Genomic DNA, 12195 nt, shown 5'->3' on the forward strand with positions numbered 1-12195 from the left:
TGTTCTAGCTTTCTCGGTATTACCTTTCGTTTATAATTAATCTGTTAATTTGCTTCAGTCTTGCCTATTCTGTTGGAGTAGAGCACTGCTGTGTGTGGATTCCAAGCTCTGGTTGACAGTGGCTCGTCTTTTACATTCTAACAGAAGTTTATGAAAAAATCGTATTTGAGGTGCTCTTTTGTTCTTTTTAACTTTTTTTGAAATTTAAGCTTTATTATAAAGGGGCCAAACATTTGAATATTTGATGATTGTAGTTTAACAAACAAGTGAATATATCTTGGGATTATTAGGTAAGTATCTTTGATTGATTGTAATGAGGATTCTTTAGTTGTTTGAGTTGATCTCCAATCAGGAATTTATTAAAGATAGGATTTGGTTATTGATAGTATCTTTAATACCTTTAACTTTTCCTCCATGACACAAGCATGGGAGCTTGGTGATGTCGTAGCAAATTGCTGATGTTGAAAGTGTTCGAGAATATTTGCAGGCTAGGCCTACCCATTTAATGAGGGCATTCTTGTCTTCTTCGGAAAAAAAAATCCACATGTCGTCTCAAAAAAATTTTGGATTATTTTTGGCTCCACAATGATAGGGGTAATCTTGTCTATCGGTCAATGTGGATGTGGTGTGTTCCTAATCGATCTTTCATAAATAAATTTTACGAGAGGTTCTTAATATCATGGCGACTAAGGTCATCTTCAACCGAGGGCTGGCCAGATGGCTCGTTTTATCCATCTGGCCCTCCAAGATATTAATATTTTAAAGAACAGTACAAGGCCATATTTGCCTCCGTCTCCAACTGAGGGCCAAAGGGCCATATGGCTCGTTTTAGCCTTGTCACAAAAAACCGTCTCCAACCGAGGGCCAAAGAGCCAAATATAATTTATTATTTAAATTTAAAAACTACAACAACTTACATTTAAAAACTACAACTTATATTCAAAAACTACAACGGTAACTGGCCCAAAAAACCAAAAAATTAGAACTTAAATTTAATGAATGGTTTAGGTATTTATAGGAAAAAAATTAGAATTTTTAAGAATTAAAAAAAAAGGCCCAAAAAACCAAATAAAATAAAAATAAAATAAAATTTGAATCCAACGGTAACTGGCGTCAGCTAGCCGTTGGATTCAAAAATTTGTTTAAGCATTCTTGTCGGTTATATTCGACAGGAATGCTCTCCTTTTCTGGCCAACCTGGGGCTGGCTGCATTGGGCTAGCCCTTTGGCCCTTTCAGATTCCGTGGGGCCCACGAGCCCTGTAGCCTAGCTCTCGGTTGGAGACGGTTTTCGGGCTATTTTCGGCCCTCTAGACCCTTCGGTTGGAGATGACCTAAACCCCCTCTTCTATGCCTGTGGTAACACTAGTTCTTTGATTCTGCAGGTGAAGATAATACTTGCAGTAAGAGAGTTAATCTCCTGCACCTCTGAATAATGGGTCAACAAGCCAACTCTCAACCAGCAAGCAGTAGACCATCCCTAACCCTCACATAGTTTCACCGGTCATTGCCAAGAAGGCACCATCCAAACCCTCAGCATCAACGTTCAGGCAAATCCCACTCCTGCTCTGCTTCACAAGTTCATAGTTATTTCTAACGTGTTTATTAAATTATTAATAACAACTAGTTGAACCCTTCGCACGTGTAAATAAATTTCTTTATATTATTATCGAGTTCTCTGAATTTCGAAGGGTTCCTTATGTTATTAGTTACACCTCTTGGTTTTTAATCTGTACTGATGATCAGTTTATCAATGGGAAAGAGCTGCTTTTGTTGGTGTATACACTTTTAGGCTATAGATATCTTTGTTTCTGTAGTTTTATATCGCTAATGGAACAAGTAACGTTGTTTATCAACCCCTTAGATTTGATTTTTCTTAATTTATTTCTACATTTATGTCAGGACGTTGATAGATGTGGGTTTGTCTTCTAGTGTAAATTTTCTGGTCGATTGATTAGATTCATGGATTTAGCAAATATTTAGGAGATTCATAGACCTAATTTTCAATTTTATGTTTTTGTTAAGAAAGCTTCATTAAAGTGAGAAACCACGAATATAATCGTTTCTAGTACAATAAAAAACAAGCGCCGAAGATGCAAAGGATGGAGTACTACGCTTCCAAACATGATTACCTGAGACACATAAACCGTGTGTAACAAAAGCATCAGCAACAAAATTTGCTTCCCTGAAGACGTGCCTCTATTTAATGTTGGAGAGTTTGTTCGCTAAGCACCTAAGATCTTCAACAATGGTCTTGAGATTCCAGGGCTCAGAAGAGGAACCAAGCACAGCACGAATCGTTAAAAAAGAGTATCCCTCCACCATTATATTTGAGAAACCCTTCCGCCAAGATTAAGCCAAACCCTCCTTCAACGCCCTAGCATCCGCTTCAGAGATAGTGGCTCCATCAAAAGTAAAACACCCGCACCCAAGATTTGGCCATTCTCATTCCTAATTACAAAGCCTGCAACTGCCTTCTGAAGCGCCACCGAACCATCAAAATTCAGCTTCACAAATTTATAATCAGGGGATGCCATTTGATCACAGTGGAGTTATCAAAATGACTTTTAGAAGTCTTTTGTCATTAGCTTTAAGGAAGGTATTACCCGTGGTAATTGCAAGGAACTTAGAGCGCAAAGGACACAGGTTGATACTTTTAAATTGCTTATTATTTCTGTCATTCCAAATTTGCCAGCATAACAAAATCACCTTATTAAGATCATTAAGTTTTTCCTTATCGACATGACTAAGCGTTTCCATCCAGTCTAAAATATCATTTTTTTAATTAACAAATGATATTATTTATACTAAGGAGAGGGGGTGAGTTAACCTCACATTGAGCTAGTAATAATGTGGTTCAAATTTGCATTTGACGATAATCAAACTTAAGACATCTCATTTACAAGTGAAAAAGAATAACACTAAATCGACAGTCTAAAATACCATTAAACTCATTACTTAAATTATTAGTTGGGGTAGTAGGACCTAATTTCCAATGAAAGTGAAAGAGGCCTTTTTAGTTTTGTATTAAATGTCCAGATTGGAACATTCACACAGACATCATTGTTTTTTTAATGTTTGTATTATACAATAAACACTCTGAAAGTCAAGAAAATCATGGTTCCAGGATCTACTGATGGATTAAAATATGAAATAATTACACTCAATAGATTGAGCCGTGTCGGAATTCAATCCCATGGTGGATTCTGATTTTAATATAATGTTTGAGGATAAAAAAAATCGTGATGGTCACACGTGTTCTTTAAAGAATAAGATGATCAGATGGATGACTTGCTATTCTAGTCTCTTTCCTTGCTACTTGCTAGTCAATGATAATCACACTTATTTTAGCTGACGCGTTGATTGGTAGATTTCGCATTATGAGCAAAGGCTTTGCGACATGGCAATGATAAGCTTATATTGAGAGGCTCACTCTAATTAACGATGGTTAGTGGTAAATCAGACATTATGAGGTTTGTTTTGAGTCAAGATGATCTATCGTGACACGTTTATTGGAAGATCTCATAATATTTTGACACTCATACCACCGTGATGATTGGTAAATCTCGTATTATGATACTCCTTGACTAATGAGCAATTGTCATACATTGATAGATCCATATTGTGAGGTTTGCTCGGATTAACGAATTTACATTTGGATGGTTGGGGTTAAGATTTTTATTTTTATTATAATTATATCGTTTTTTTTTTACTTACAAGATTCTGCCAAACCGGTTTTTGGCTAAGGCAAGTAGGTTGCCCCTCTTGCAAGAAGCCTACTCATATGTTTCTTGTAATCTTGTGGTCAAATTATTCAAGTTCTTAATATTGGCTACGAACTGCATCTTGTCTTGTGTTTGATATTCTCTTCACTCGTATGGTTTGTATACATAATTTTTTTTCTTCTTTGTATGATATTTTGTCAATAGTAAGGTAAGATCTGAGGAGAGAAAAAAATAGTGAAGAAACCTTGAACTCGGGTGAGGAGGGTCACAAGAGTGCTTGAATTTCACTGTAATACTGCCCTCCTCTTATGATTTATATAATTGGTGCCTTGTTTTTGCGTGGGGGCCTCACCACTTTAAGATTGGTCATCTGCCACAATACCAAAAAGCCATCCACGAAATGAACTTTGTAGAAAGCGATAGCAAATAAACCCTGGACGACAGAGGTATATATATCAGGACTTGTACGTGTCAAGCCATGCATGCATGCAAGCATCAATTGTGAATCCCAACACTGCCCATGATCGTATTTTTACTCAAGGTTTTAAAAGATTCTAGACACTAATGCTCCCAGCAGGATGGGGCCTAGCACCTAAGTAGACGTCTAGATGGATTTAAGTAAATATATTATATTTCAAGTAAATAAATATCTATTTATATTTAAAATGTATACAATTTCATCAAAAATTACAAAATAGAATGACATATATATTATAAACTATTGGAACATAATGAACACATGGGGAACAAACATAAAACGTGTGTTCATTTAAGTATTCAACAAGTCTCTTACAATTTATTGAAAAAAATAAAATGCAAAATGAAAGTTATCTATTTTTTGTCTAAGTGAGTCGCAACTCGCCTAGGTGGGTCTAGGCAGTCTTTCTTAATTTTTAAACACCTAGGCATTAATCGGGACGGTGACTAACCATCTAATGCCTAGGCTAGGATTTTTAGAACGATGTTTTTATTGGATTTTTATTAGACACCTCAAGAAAAAAACAACATTAAAAATTAATAAATAGCAACAGTGCATCGAATAATTGGGGTTTTTTTCTTCCACAATAAAGGTACCAACTGATGTTTAAGTTTTTGAAAAAAAGCTCATAATAATTGGTTGATAAAATTTGGTGAAGAGGACACCAACATATAGAGTCACATGGCACAAAGTCCATTAGCTAGCTAGGCATTAGGGGTAAGGGACATAGGTTTAGGCAATTATATGGATATATATAGTACTATTCGCACTTTCTTCCCTACTCATAAGTACTTAATGAGCTCATTTATACATATGATTGGATTAAAATGGAGAATTCTCATATGTTAAGGTATATTGAAAATAGAAGTGAATAGTTTTTCATATAAAAGGGATTATTAGAAGATTAGATATGAAGAAATTTTATCACTTCTAATGCTACCATTCTCAAGAGGATATGAAAATTAGATATGAAGATTAGATATTCGCACAACGATAATGCGTGTGAAGAGAGTTGTATAGGGTAAACTCAATCAGCATGCATCTTCAAATTTTTTATTTTCGAAATAAAAAATTTCGGATGGGACAAGTGAAATATAATGTTTATATATACAAGATAATATCATACTATGCCGTTTCTGTCAATACACCTATTTTCCTTAGTATGGAACTAATAATTTGCTAAATATGCTAAATTTCTTTTATATGTCGAAGAACCGAACTTCTAATGGGACATAATTTAGAACATGAGGTGTGCTTTTGTTTCTTTAGTTGAGAAACAAAAATGAATCCTTAACACTACACATTTGAAGAGAATTTTTCTTATTAGAGAAACGAATATTTGAAGTACATAACCAGAATTTAGAAAGTTTGAAGTACATAACCAGAATTTAGACAGTGCTAATAATAATTTCCTTTTTACTTTGACCTGGTAAATGGACGACTTTGATCATGGAATTACCTTGCGAGATGAGAATAGGAAAATAAATCTTAAGACTGATAATTCTTAGTATACGAAAAGGTTTTTCTTCCATGGGCAAGAAACGAGTAAGATAATTGGCTTTCACTATTACCTCTAACTCTCGTCATGATGAAATGGACAACTTTGATCATGAGATTATATATAGTTGCACTCAACCTAACTCTTTTTGCACACAAACACCTAATGCTATGTAGTATATTCAATCAACAAAACGAAATCTTAAGATATACTTCTAACATCAATCTTCTTATATTAAATAATAACTTCCCATATATCAATACCTAATTCATTTGGCTTTTGATTACATAACCAAAATTGGCTTCCATTGAATTAGGACGAGAAAATTCGATCATGCAAGATTTTTCTTTATTATCCAAAGGGTTTTTCTTTTTCCCTTTATTTTCAAGATATGTAGCTAGATTTCTTAAAGCAAACTGATCAATTTAATTAAATCTAATTAAGGACAGATATCTAATTCCAAAATCCCAAAATGTTGGTGTGATTTAGGTGCGACTCCTATTTAAATTAGTAACTCTCAAGTCAATTCCTTCTCTCCGCCAAGGGGAAAAGCCTGTTTTCATGCAGATGGATTGATGGAGGGAGCTTAATTAAACATTAATTAAATTTAGTTTCATGGTGCTTTCAAATGCTCATAGTCATACGACTCACAATCATTCTTGCTGCCACCTGGCAAAGCAGTCATACGCATTTGTTGCTTAATTTTTTAATTTTATTTTATAGTTCTATATCTACTCTTTCTCTCTCTTTGTTTTTCCAACAGTCGCATCGCCCTATCTTTCACCAATACAAATTCACAAGTGGACAATTGCTAGTGAACAAGTATAAGGGGCAACCACCAGCTCCATTTGAAGGTGATTTTGCCACTTGGCTCATAGTCTGCCATTGATATCTGCGTTAACCATCAAGATCTTTGACGTGGTAGCTGCTGGTGCCTTTGATGATGGTGGAATATTTGTCTATGAGATCATGCGTGTTAGAGAGAGATTCAAACTTTTGACAAGCGTTACTGTCAAACTTGAATGTGTTGTTTAACAGCTTTCGTGCACCCTAACCATTGAAAACTTTCAAAACCCAAAAACATCCAGGTTTAATTTGCAAGAAAAACTAGATAGCTAGGTTTGCTTAATTCATTAAAGTATGCACCAATTCAGCCAAATTATACTCAAAGTACCTTTGTCCTTTGTTGGTTTTTTTAGGGGCTCATGCCTTTTTATGAAGAATGACTTACATGAAACAAGTTCGCTGTTAAGTAGCATTATAGTTCAATAATGCAATGTTATACATAAGCTTCTTCTATATAACAATGTATTATAGCAACGAAATATCATAATAACTCTGAATATATTTCATGTAAGTTAGTCTCATTTTCACGGCCACGTAATAAAATTTCCATATAAGAGGTCTATTTATTATAACAATAGGAGCTAAGGTGCCTTACTAATATAGTATCTTTAAAAGTACTACGGTCTAGTAATATTCCTCTTCACTTATAAGTGAAAGGTCTTAGGTTCGATTCTTGCCAAAAGAGAATTTGAACCACATTATTGCTAGCCCATTATGAGGCTTAACCCATTCTCCTACCCCCTTAATGTAGATAATATTGATTTTTTTTTTTTTTTTTGAGTTCTCATCCTCTTTAGAGTAAAAGAAAGGGATTATTAGTCCAGTTTCCTATAGTTACTAGAACAGCTAACTTGGCCTCCTTTTTTAATTATTTATTTGTTTTATTTTATTAATTTCTATTGGATATTATTTTCTATGAGCCATCGGTTTGGTATAAAACCAAAGAATAGAAGCTAGCAAGAGTGCAATCCAATACCGGTGTCCTCCTCTTCCTAGTCGCTCATTCACCTTTTCTAATGCTTCTATAGCTTTTTCTTTCCTTTCATGCACTTATTGGAAAAGAATAAATTAAAAATTTTCTAGTAGCATATATAGCACTCTTTCTTATCAACACCCATCTCTTGCTTTTCTCTGGTAAGTTAGCTCTTCAATCCTTACATCTTCAAGTCTTCATTTTTTTTAAGTTATAAAGGAGGGTTTCAAACTCTGGATCTTTAGCTATATATAAATATTTTCATCCGTACGTAGCTCGCTCGTACACACACACACACACACACAATATATATATATATATATAAAAGCTTGTCCAAGACCAACGAGAAACCATTCCAGCTAGATAGCTTGAGCGTTTGGAACAATAAGCTGAAAAATGGGAATTCAAGGAACTTTGGAGTACTTATCAGATGTACTAAGTAGTGCCAAGAAAGGCAAGAAGAAGAAGCAAATGCAAACGGTAGCCGTCAAAATCAGGATGGACTGTGAAGGTTGTGCCAGCAAGGTCAAGAATGTCCTCTCCGGAGTAAAAGGTGCGCTTAATTAATTCATTTCCATATATTTTTTTGGAGTGTTCGCTTATTAGACTGTGAATCTAAAACTTATGTTTGGAATGTTCGCTTATTCACAATAGGCTATCGTACGAATGCCTTAGCGATTTAAATAAATTTGAGCCTCTCCCTCCTATTCACAATTAGTTTTAGCGTGGAAACTAAACTTCCTCTGGTTTTGGTGTGAATTAATTCACTTTGATGATTGTTTGTAGGTGCTAAATCTGTGGACGTCGACTTGAAGCAGCAGAAGGCAACTGTGACTGGATATGTTGAGGCAAAGAAAGTGTTGAAGGCAGCTCAGTCAACAAAGAAGAAGTGTGAGTTGTGGCCTTATGTTCCATACAATCTGGTGGCTCATCCTTACATTTCTCAGGCATATGACAAGAAGGCACCTCCTAATATGGTCAGGAAAGTTGCCGACACTTCAAACATCACTGAGACTGCCGTGGACGACCGCTACATAGTCATGTTCAGCGATGACAATCCTAATGCCTGCTCTGTTATGTAGCTAGATTATTAATATATCTAAAATAATCATGTTAAAAAATGGATTAATTAACAAAATAGTGTTTTATGTGAGGCTGGCATGCGTTTTGTTCATGGGTTTTGGTTAGAACTGTCATATTTGCGTGGAGTTTTTGTGATTACAAGAGTAATATTACCAATATTCATGGGTTCATGGGTTTTGGAATGCGGTCCCTAACTACCAATATTCTTTGATTGAAATCTTGGTGGTTTTTAGTTTTTGATCGAAATCCCTGACATTAATGTAATAATGTATTTCTATGTAGGTTATTATATTTTTAAATTAAAAATGGAATTTGTAGTTGTTTATATTAATGAGATTATAAATAAAACTCATAATTTATGGGAATAAAAATATTAAAAATGAATTATACTCTCCAATATATTTTGTATACACACACACATGGGTACGTTCAACAAAACTAACCAAAAAATTATTGTACATTTTTCAAACAAAAAAAAAAACAAAAAAAAGGATGTTAGGCTTAATAACATTTATAAATTTCTTCTATTAAACTTGACATGGATACATTTTCAAATAAATAGAATGTACCCATATAAGTATAAAAAATGGATTAGAGAAAAGATTGAATGGATTTTATATCAAAAAATGGGTACATTTTATATTAAAAAAAGAGTACATTTTTCATATAATAAATTGGTATATTTAAGAATGGGTACATATAAGATTAAAAAATTGAAATTTTTTTATAAAAAATTAATTGGTACTGTTGTAGGCATAATTTACTGAACAATTATGGAGGCTATAAAGAGAGAGAAGGGGTGCGGCACATAGAGAGAAAGAGAGAGATGTGTAATTGAGGTGTGTTCTATTCCACCATATTGTGCCTTTATTTATGGTAGTAGAGAAGGTTAATTCCTTACCATTTTAGGATTACAACTCTAATAGGATATTAACTACTAAAGGGAATATAAAAGATATCCCTAGATATGTTAGGATTTACACAATCACATTCCTATTCCAATAGGACTGCAACACTCCCTGTGTAAATACTCAAACAGATGGTGCATCAGGTCTTCAGCGATGAAGTAAGTACTGTTGATGAAGTCGTCGGCACAATGAACGAATGCGAGTCTCAAATCAACGGAAGAATGCATAAAAAGTAAAACTTACAAAACCTTGCTATGGTAAAACCCAAGGTGAGAGAAAAACCCATAGACTAAGGAGAAAAGTGAGAAGTTGCATTAAGTCAAAACTATATGTCTTTTGGACGCAAGTAGAAGAACTTACAAGGGTATGATCAACCTAGGATGGGTGCCTCGTTAAAACCTAGTTAGGTAGCAAAAACCCAGTGGGAAAAATGCACCTAATCATAGGGAAAAAGAGTACATTAAGATCAAGTGAGTATACTTCTGGATACTCTCCCTGAGTTTGACATAACTTCCAAATGAGAACTACAAGAATTGCATATGAATAGTCAGGCATACCAATTCCTCAGACAAGCTTCTGGAAGGTTGACTTCGGTAGTGACAATAATGTAGAGGTCGACAAGGTTGTCTGAGATTGGCTTGCATGACTTCAATCTCCTGATGCTTTGTTGATGTAGATATAGATGCAATATGTCTTGGCATTAACATCGTTGATGTATCATGTCTTGATCGGGTTGATACATGCGGCATAGTCTTCATGGATCGTCGTAGGGACTCAACTATGGATGAAAATAGCAAGTACTTCGAATTTGCTCAACAAGAACTTCTAACCATGTCTCACTTGTGGCTTAATGAAGTAAGGTGAGTCTTGGAACGGTTCGAAGATTTTGCAACTAAGGTCATATCATGGACCTCTAAGATATTGCGATATCCTTAACGGTAAAGACATAACCATTTGGGGATTTTGCCTTGTGCGGGTTTGATAAGTAACCAACGTCATCATAACAAAAAAGGCAATCATCATTCTGAGGATCAAGGGGGTTGGATCCACTCGAGATGCGTTGGGATTTGAATTGCCCAAAATTTGTAGTACCTTCAAGGTACGTCTTTAATACCAATTCAGTGGTTGCGTGTAGACGCGGTGCTGCATCTTTACCAAGATCAACAGCGAAAGAGATGTCCTGTTTAAATACAATGAGCTAAGTATAATGAAGCGCAAAGTTAAACTTAGATATGGAATTTCAGATTCCATAACCTCTTCAAAGGTCTCATTTGCATATAATGTATGGACGATCAAAGGTATACTCAAAAGTAACACATTTGGGGTGTAGTTTGACTGGTAGACCAAGGTACCATCAGAACAACGCTTAAACTTCAGGTTAAGGCATAAACGAGTTTTCCTAAGATCCTTCATCTCAAATTCCATCTTCAGGTGCGAGACAGTTTTCTCAAGCTCTTCTAAAGTCTTAATGAGATTAATGTCAACGACATAAATTGTAACTCTAGCAATTCAGAATAGGACTTCATAGTTTAACACACAAGGGCATAGTTCATATCCCTGACTAATCAAATGACCACTTAGACAGGTATACCACATCTGTCGGATTTAAGTGAACGCCTTAAATAAGTTAAGAGGGTGTTCCGTGGTTTTGGAACTATTTGAACCAATCCATGTAATTCTTCGGGAACTTACATGTAAATCTCTGTATCTATATCCCCATGGATAAATACTAACCACATTTCATAATGCTGTTATCAATCACATGATGTTTTGAGAGAAACCTTGTGCCATAAAGCGTGTATCAAATCGCATTATTTCATTCATCTCATAACGCTTCCTTTCCCATTTGTAACGCAACATGGTTATATTGGGCAATGTAGGAATGACAGGTCTAATACACACTTTTGGTAAGGAATTTGACCTGGATTATAATTTCGGTTGTCCAATCAGTTCTACGTTGTCACTAATCAATGAAACACGGTTCGATATTGTCGTTTTTCATTTATGTCGGTAGCTACCATATAAGTGAAAACATCATCGATGGTAATCTCATTTCAATTCCATTTAACTCATCCAAACTAGTATACTGGAACAACAACTTCAAGTCTCAGGAGTAATCCGGATTATTCTCATGAGATGGAAATGGTTTGAGACATCAATTGAGTATGGATTTGTTTTTGTACCGTGTCTTCCTCTTTTAGGGAAGTGAATCCTACGAACCGAATGATCTGTTGTGCTCTAGGACAAGACAAATTGATTGGCTATCCGCCAGTGTACCGGACTATCCACCAAGGGCGTCCAAACTGTCTAACAGGGGCGGTACACCCTCTAGGGATGTTGACTCGACGTCCGTTAAGTACGTATATCCTTGCAGGTATGTTTGCAGCTGGTATATGATATCGTCACTTTAGCTAGATCAGAGGAATGCATCTGGAGCAACATTCTGAAATCTAGAATTCATCGCACTTGCTTATCACACGTGTGCGGTATAGGGATCGAGATGAGACATAGTGGGCAACGTCCACGCAAATTTGTGTCGTTCTATATGAATGTTGACGTTCTTATCTCCCTCTAACGACGGGAAGACTATCTCATTAAAGTGACAACCTGCAAATGAGCGGTAAAGAGATCATGTGCACGGGCTCGAATAGAGTTAGTGTAAAAGAGAATCATAATCAACAAAGAT

The 12195-nt window shown here is 35.4% G+C and overlaps 1 protein-coding gene across 1 annotated transcript; it reads left to right on the forward strand.

The window, feature by feature from the left end:
* Positions 1–7513: 7513 nt before the first annotated feature.
* On the forward strand, positions 7514–8769 carry LOC126631577 (heavy metal-associated isoprenylated plant protein 24-like). Its single transcript, XM_050301698.1, has 2 exons — positions 7514–8071; positions 8305–8769. The coding sequence occupies exons 1-2, from the start codon at positions 7915–7917 to the stop codon at positions 8598–8600; spliced, it is 453 nt and encodes a 150-aa protein (XP_050157655.1). The 5' UTR covers positions 7514–7914; the 3' UTR covers positions 8601–8769.
* Positions 8770–12195: the final 3426 nt, after the last annotated feature.

This window comes from Malus sylvestris, chromosome 8 (genome assembly GCF_916048215.2).
Source record: "Malus sylvestris chromosome 8, drMalSylv7.2, whole genome shotgun sequence".
NCBI classification, from domain to species: Eukaryota; Viridiplantae; Streptophyta; class Magnoliopsida; order Rosales; family Rosaceae; genus Malus; species Malus sylvestris.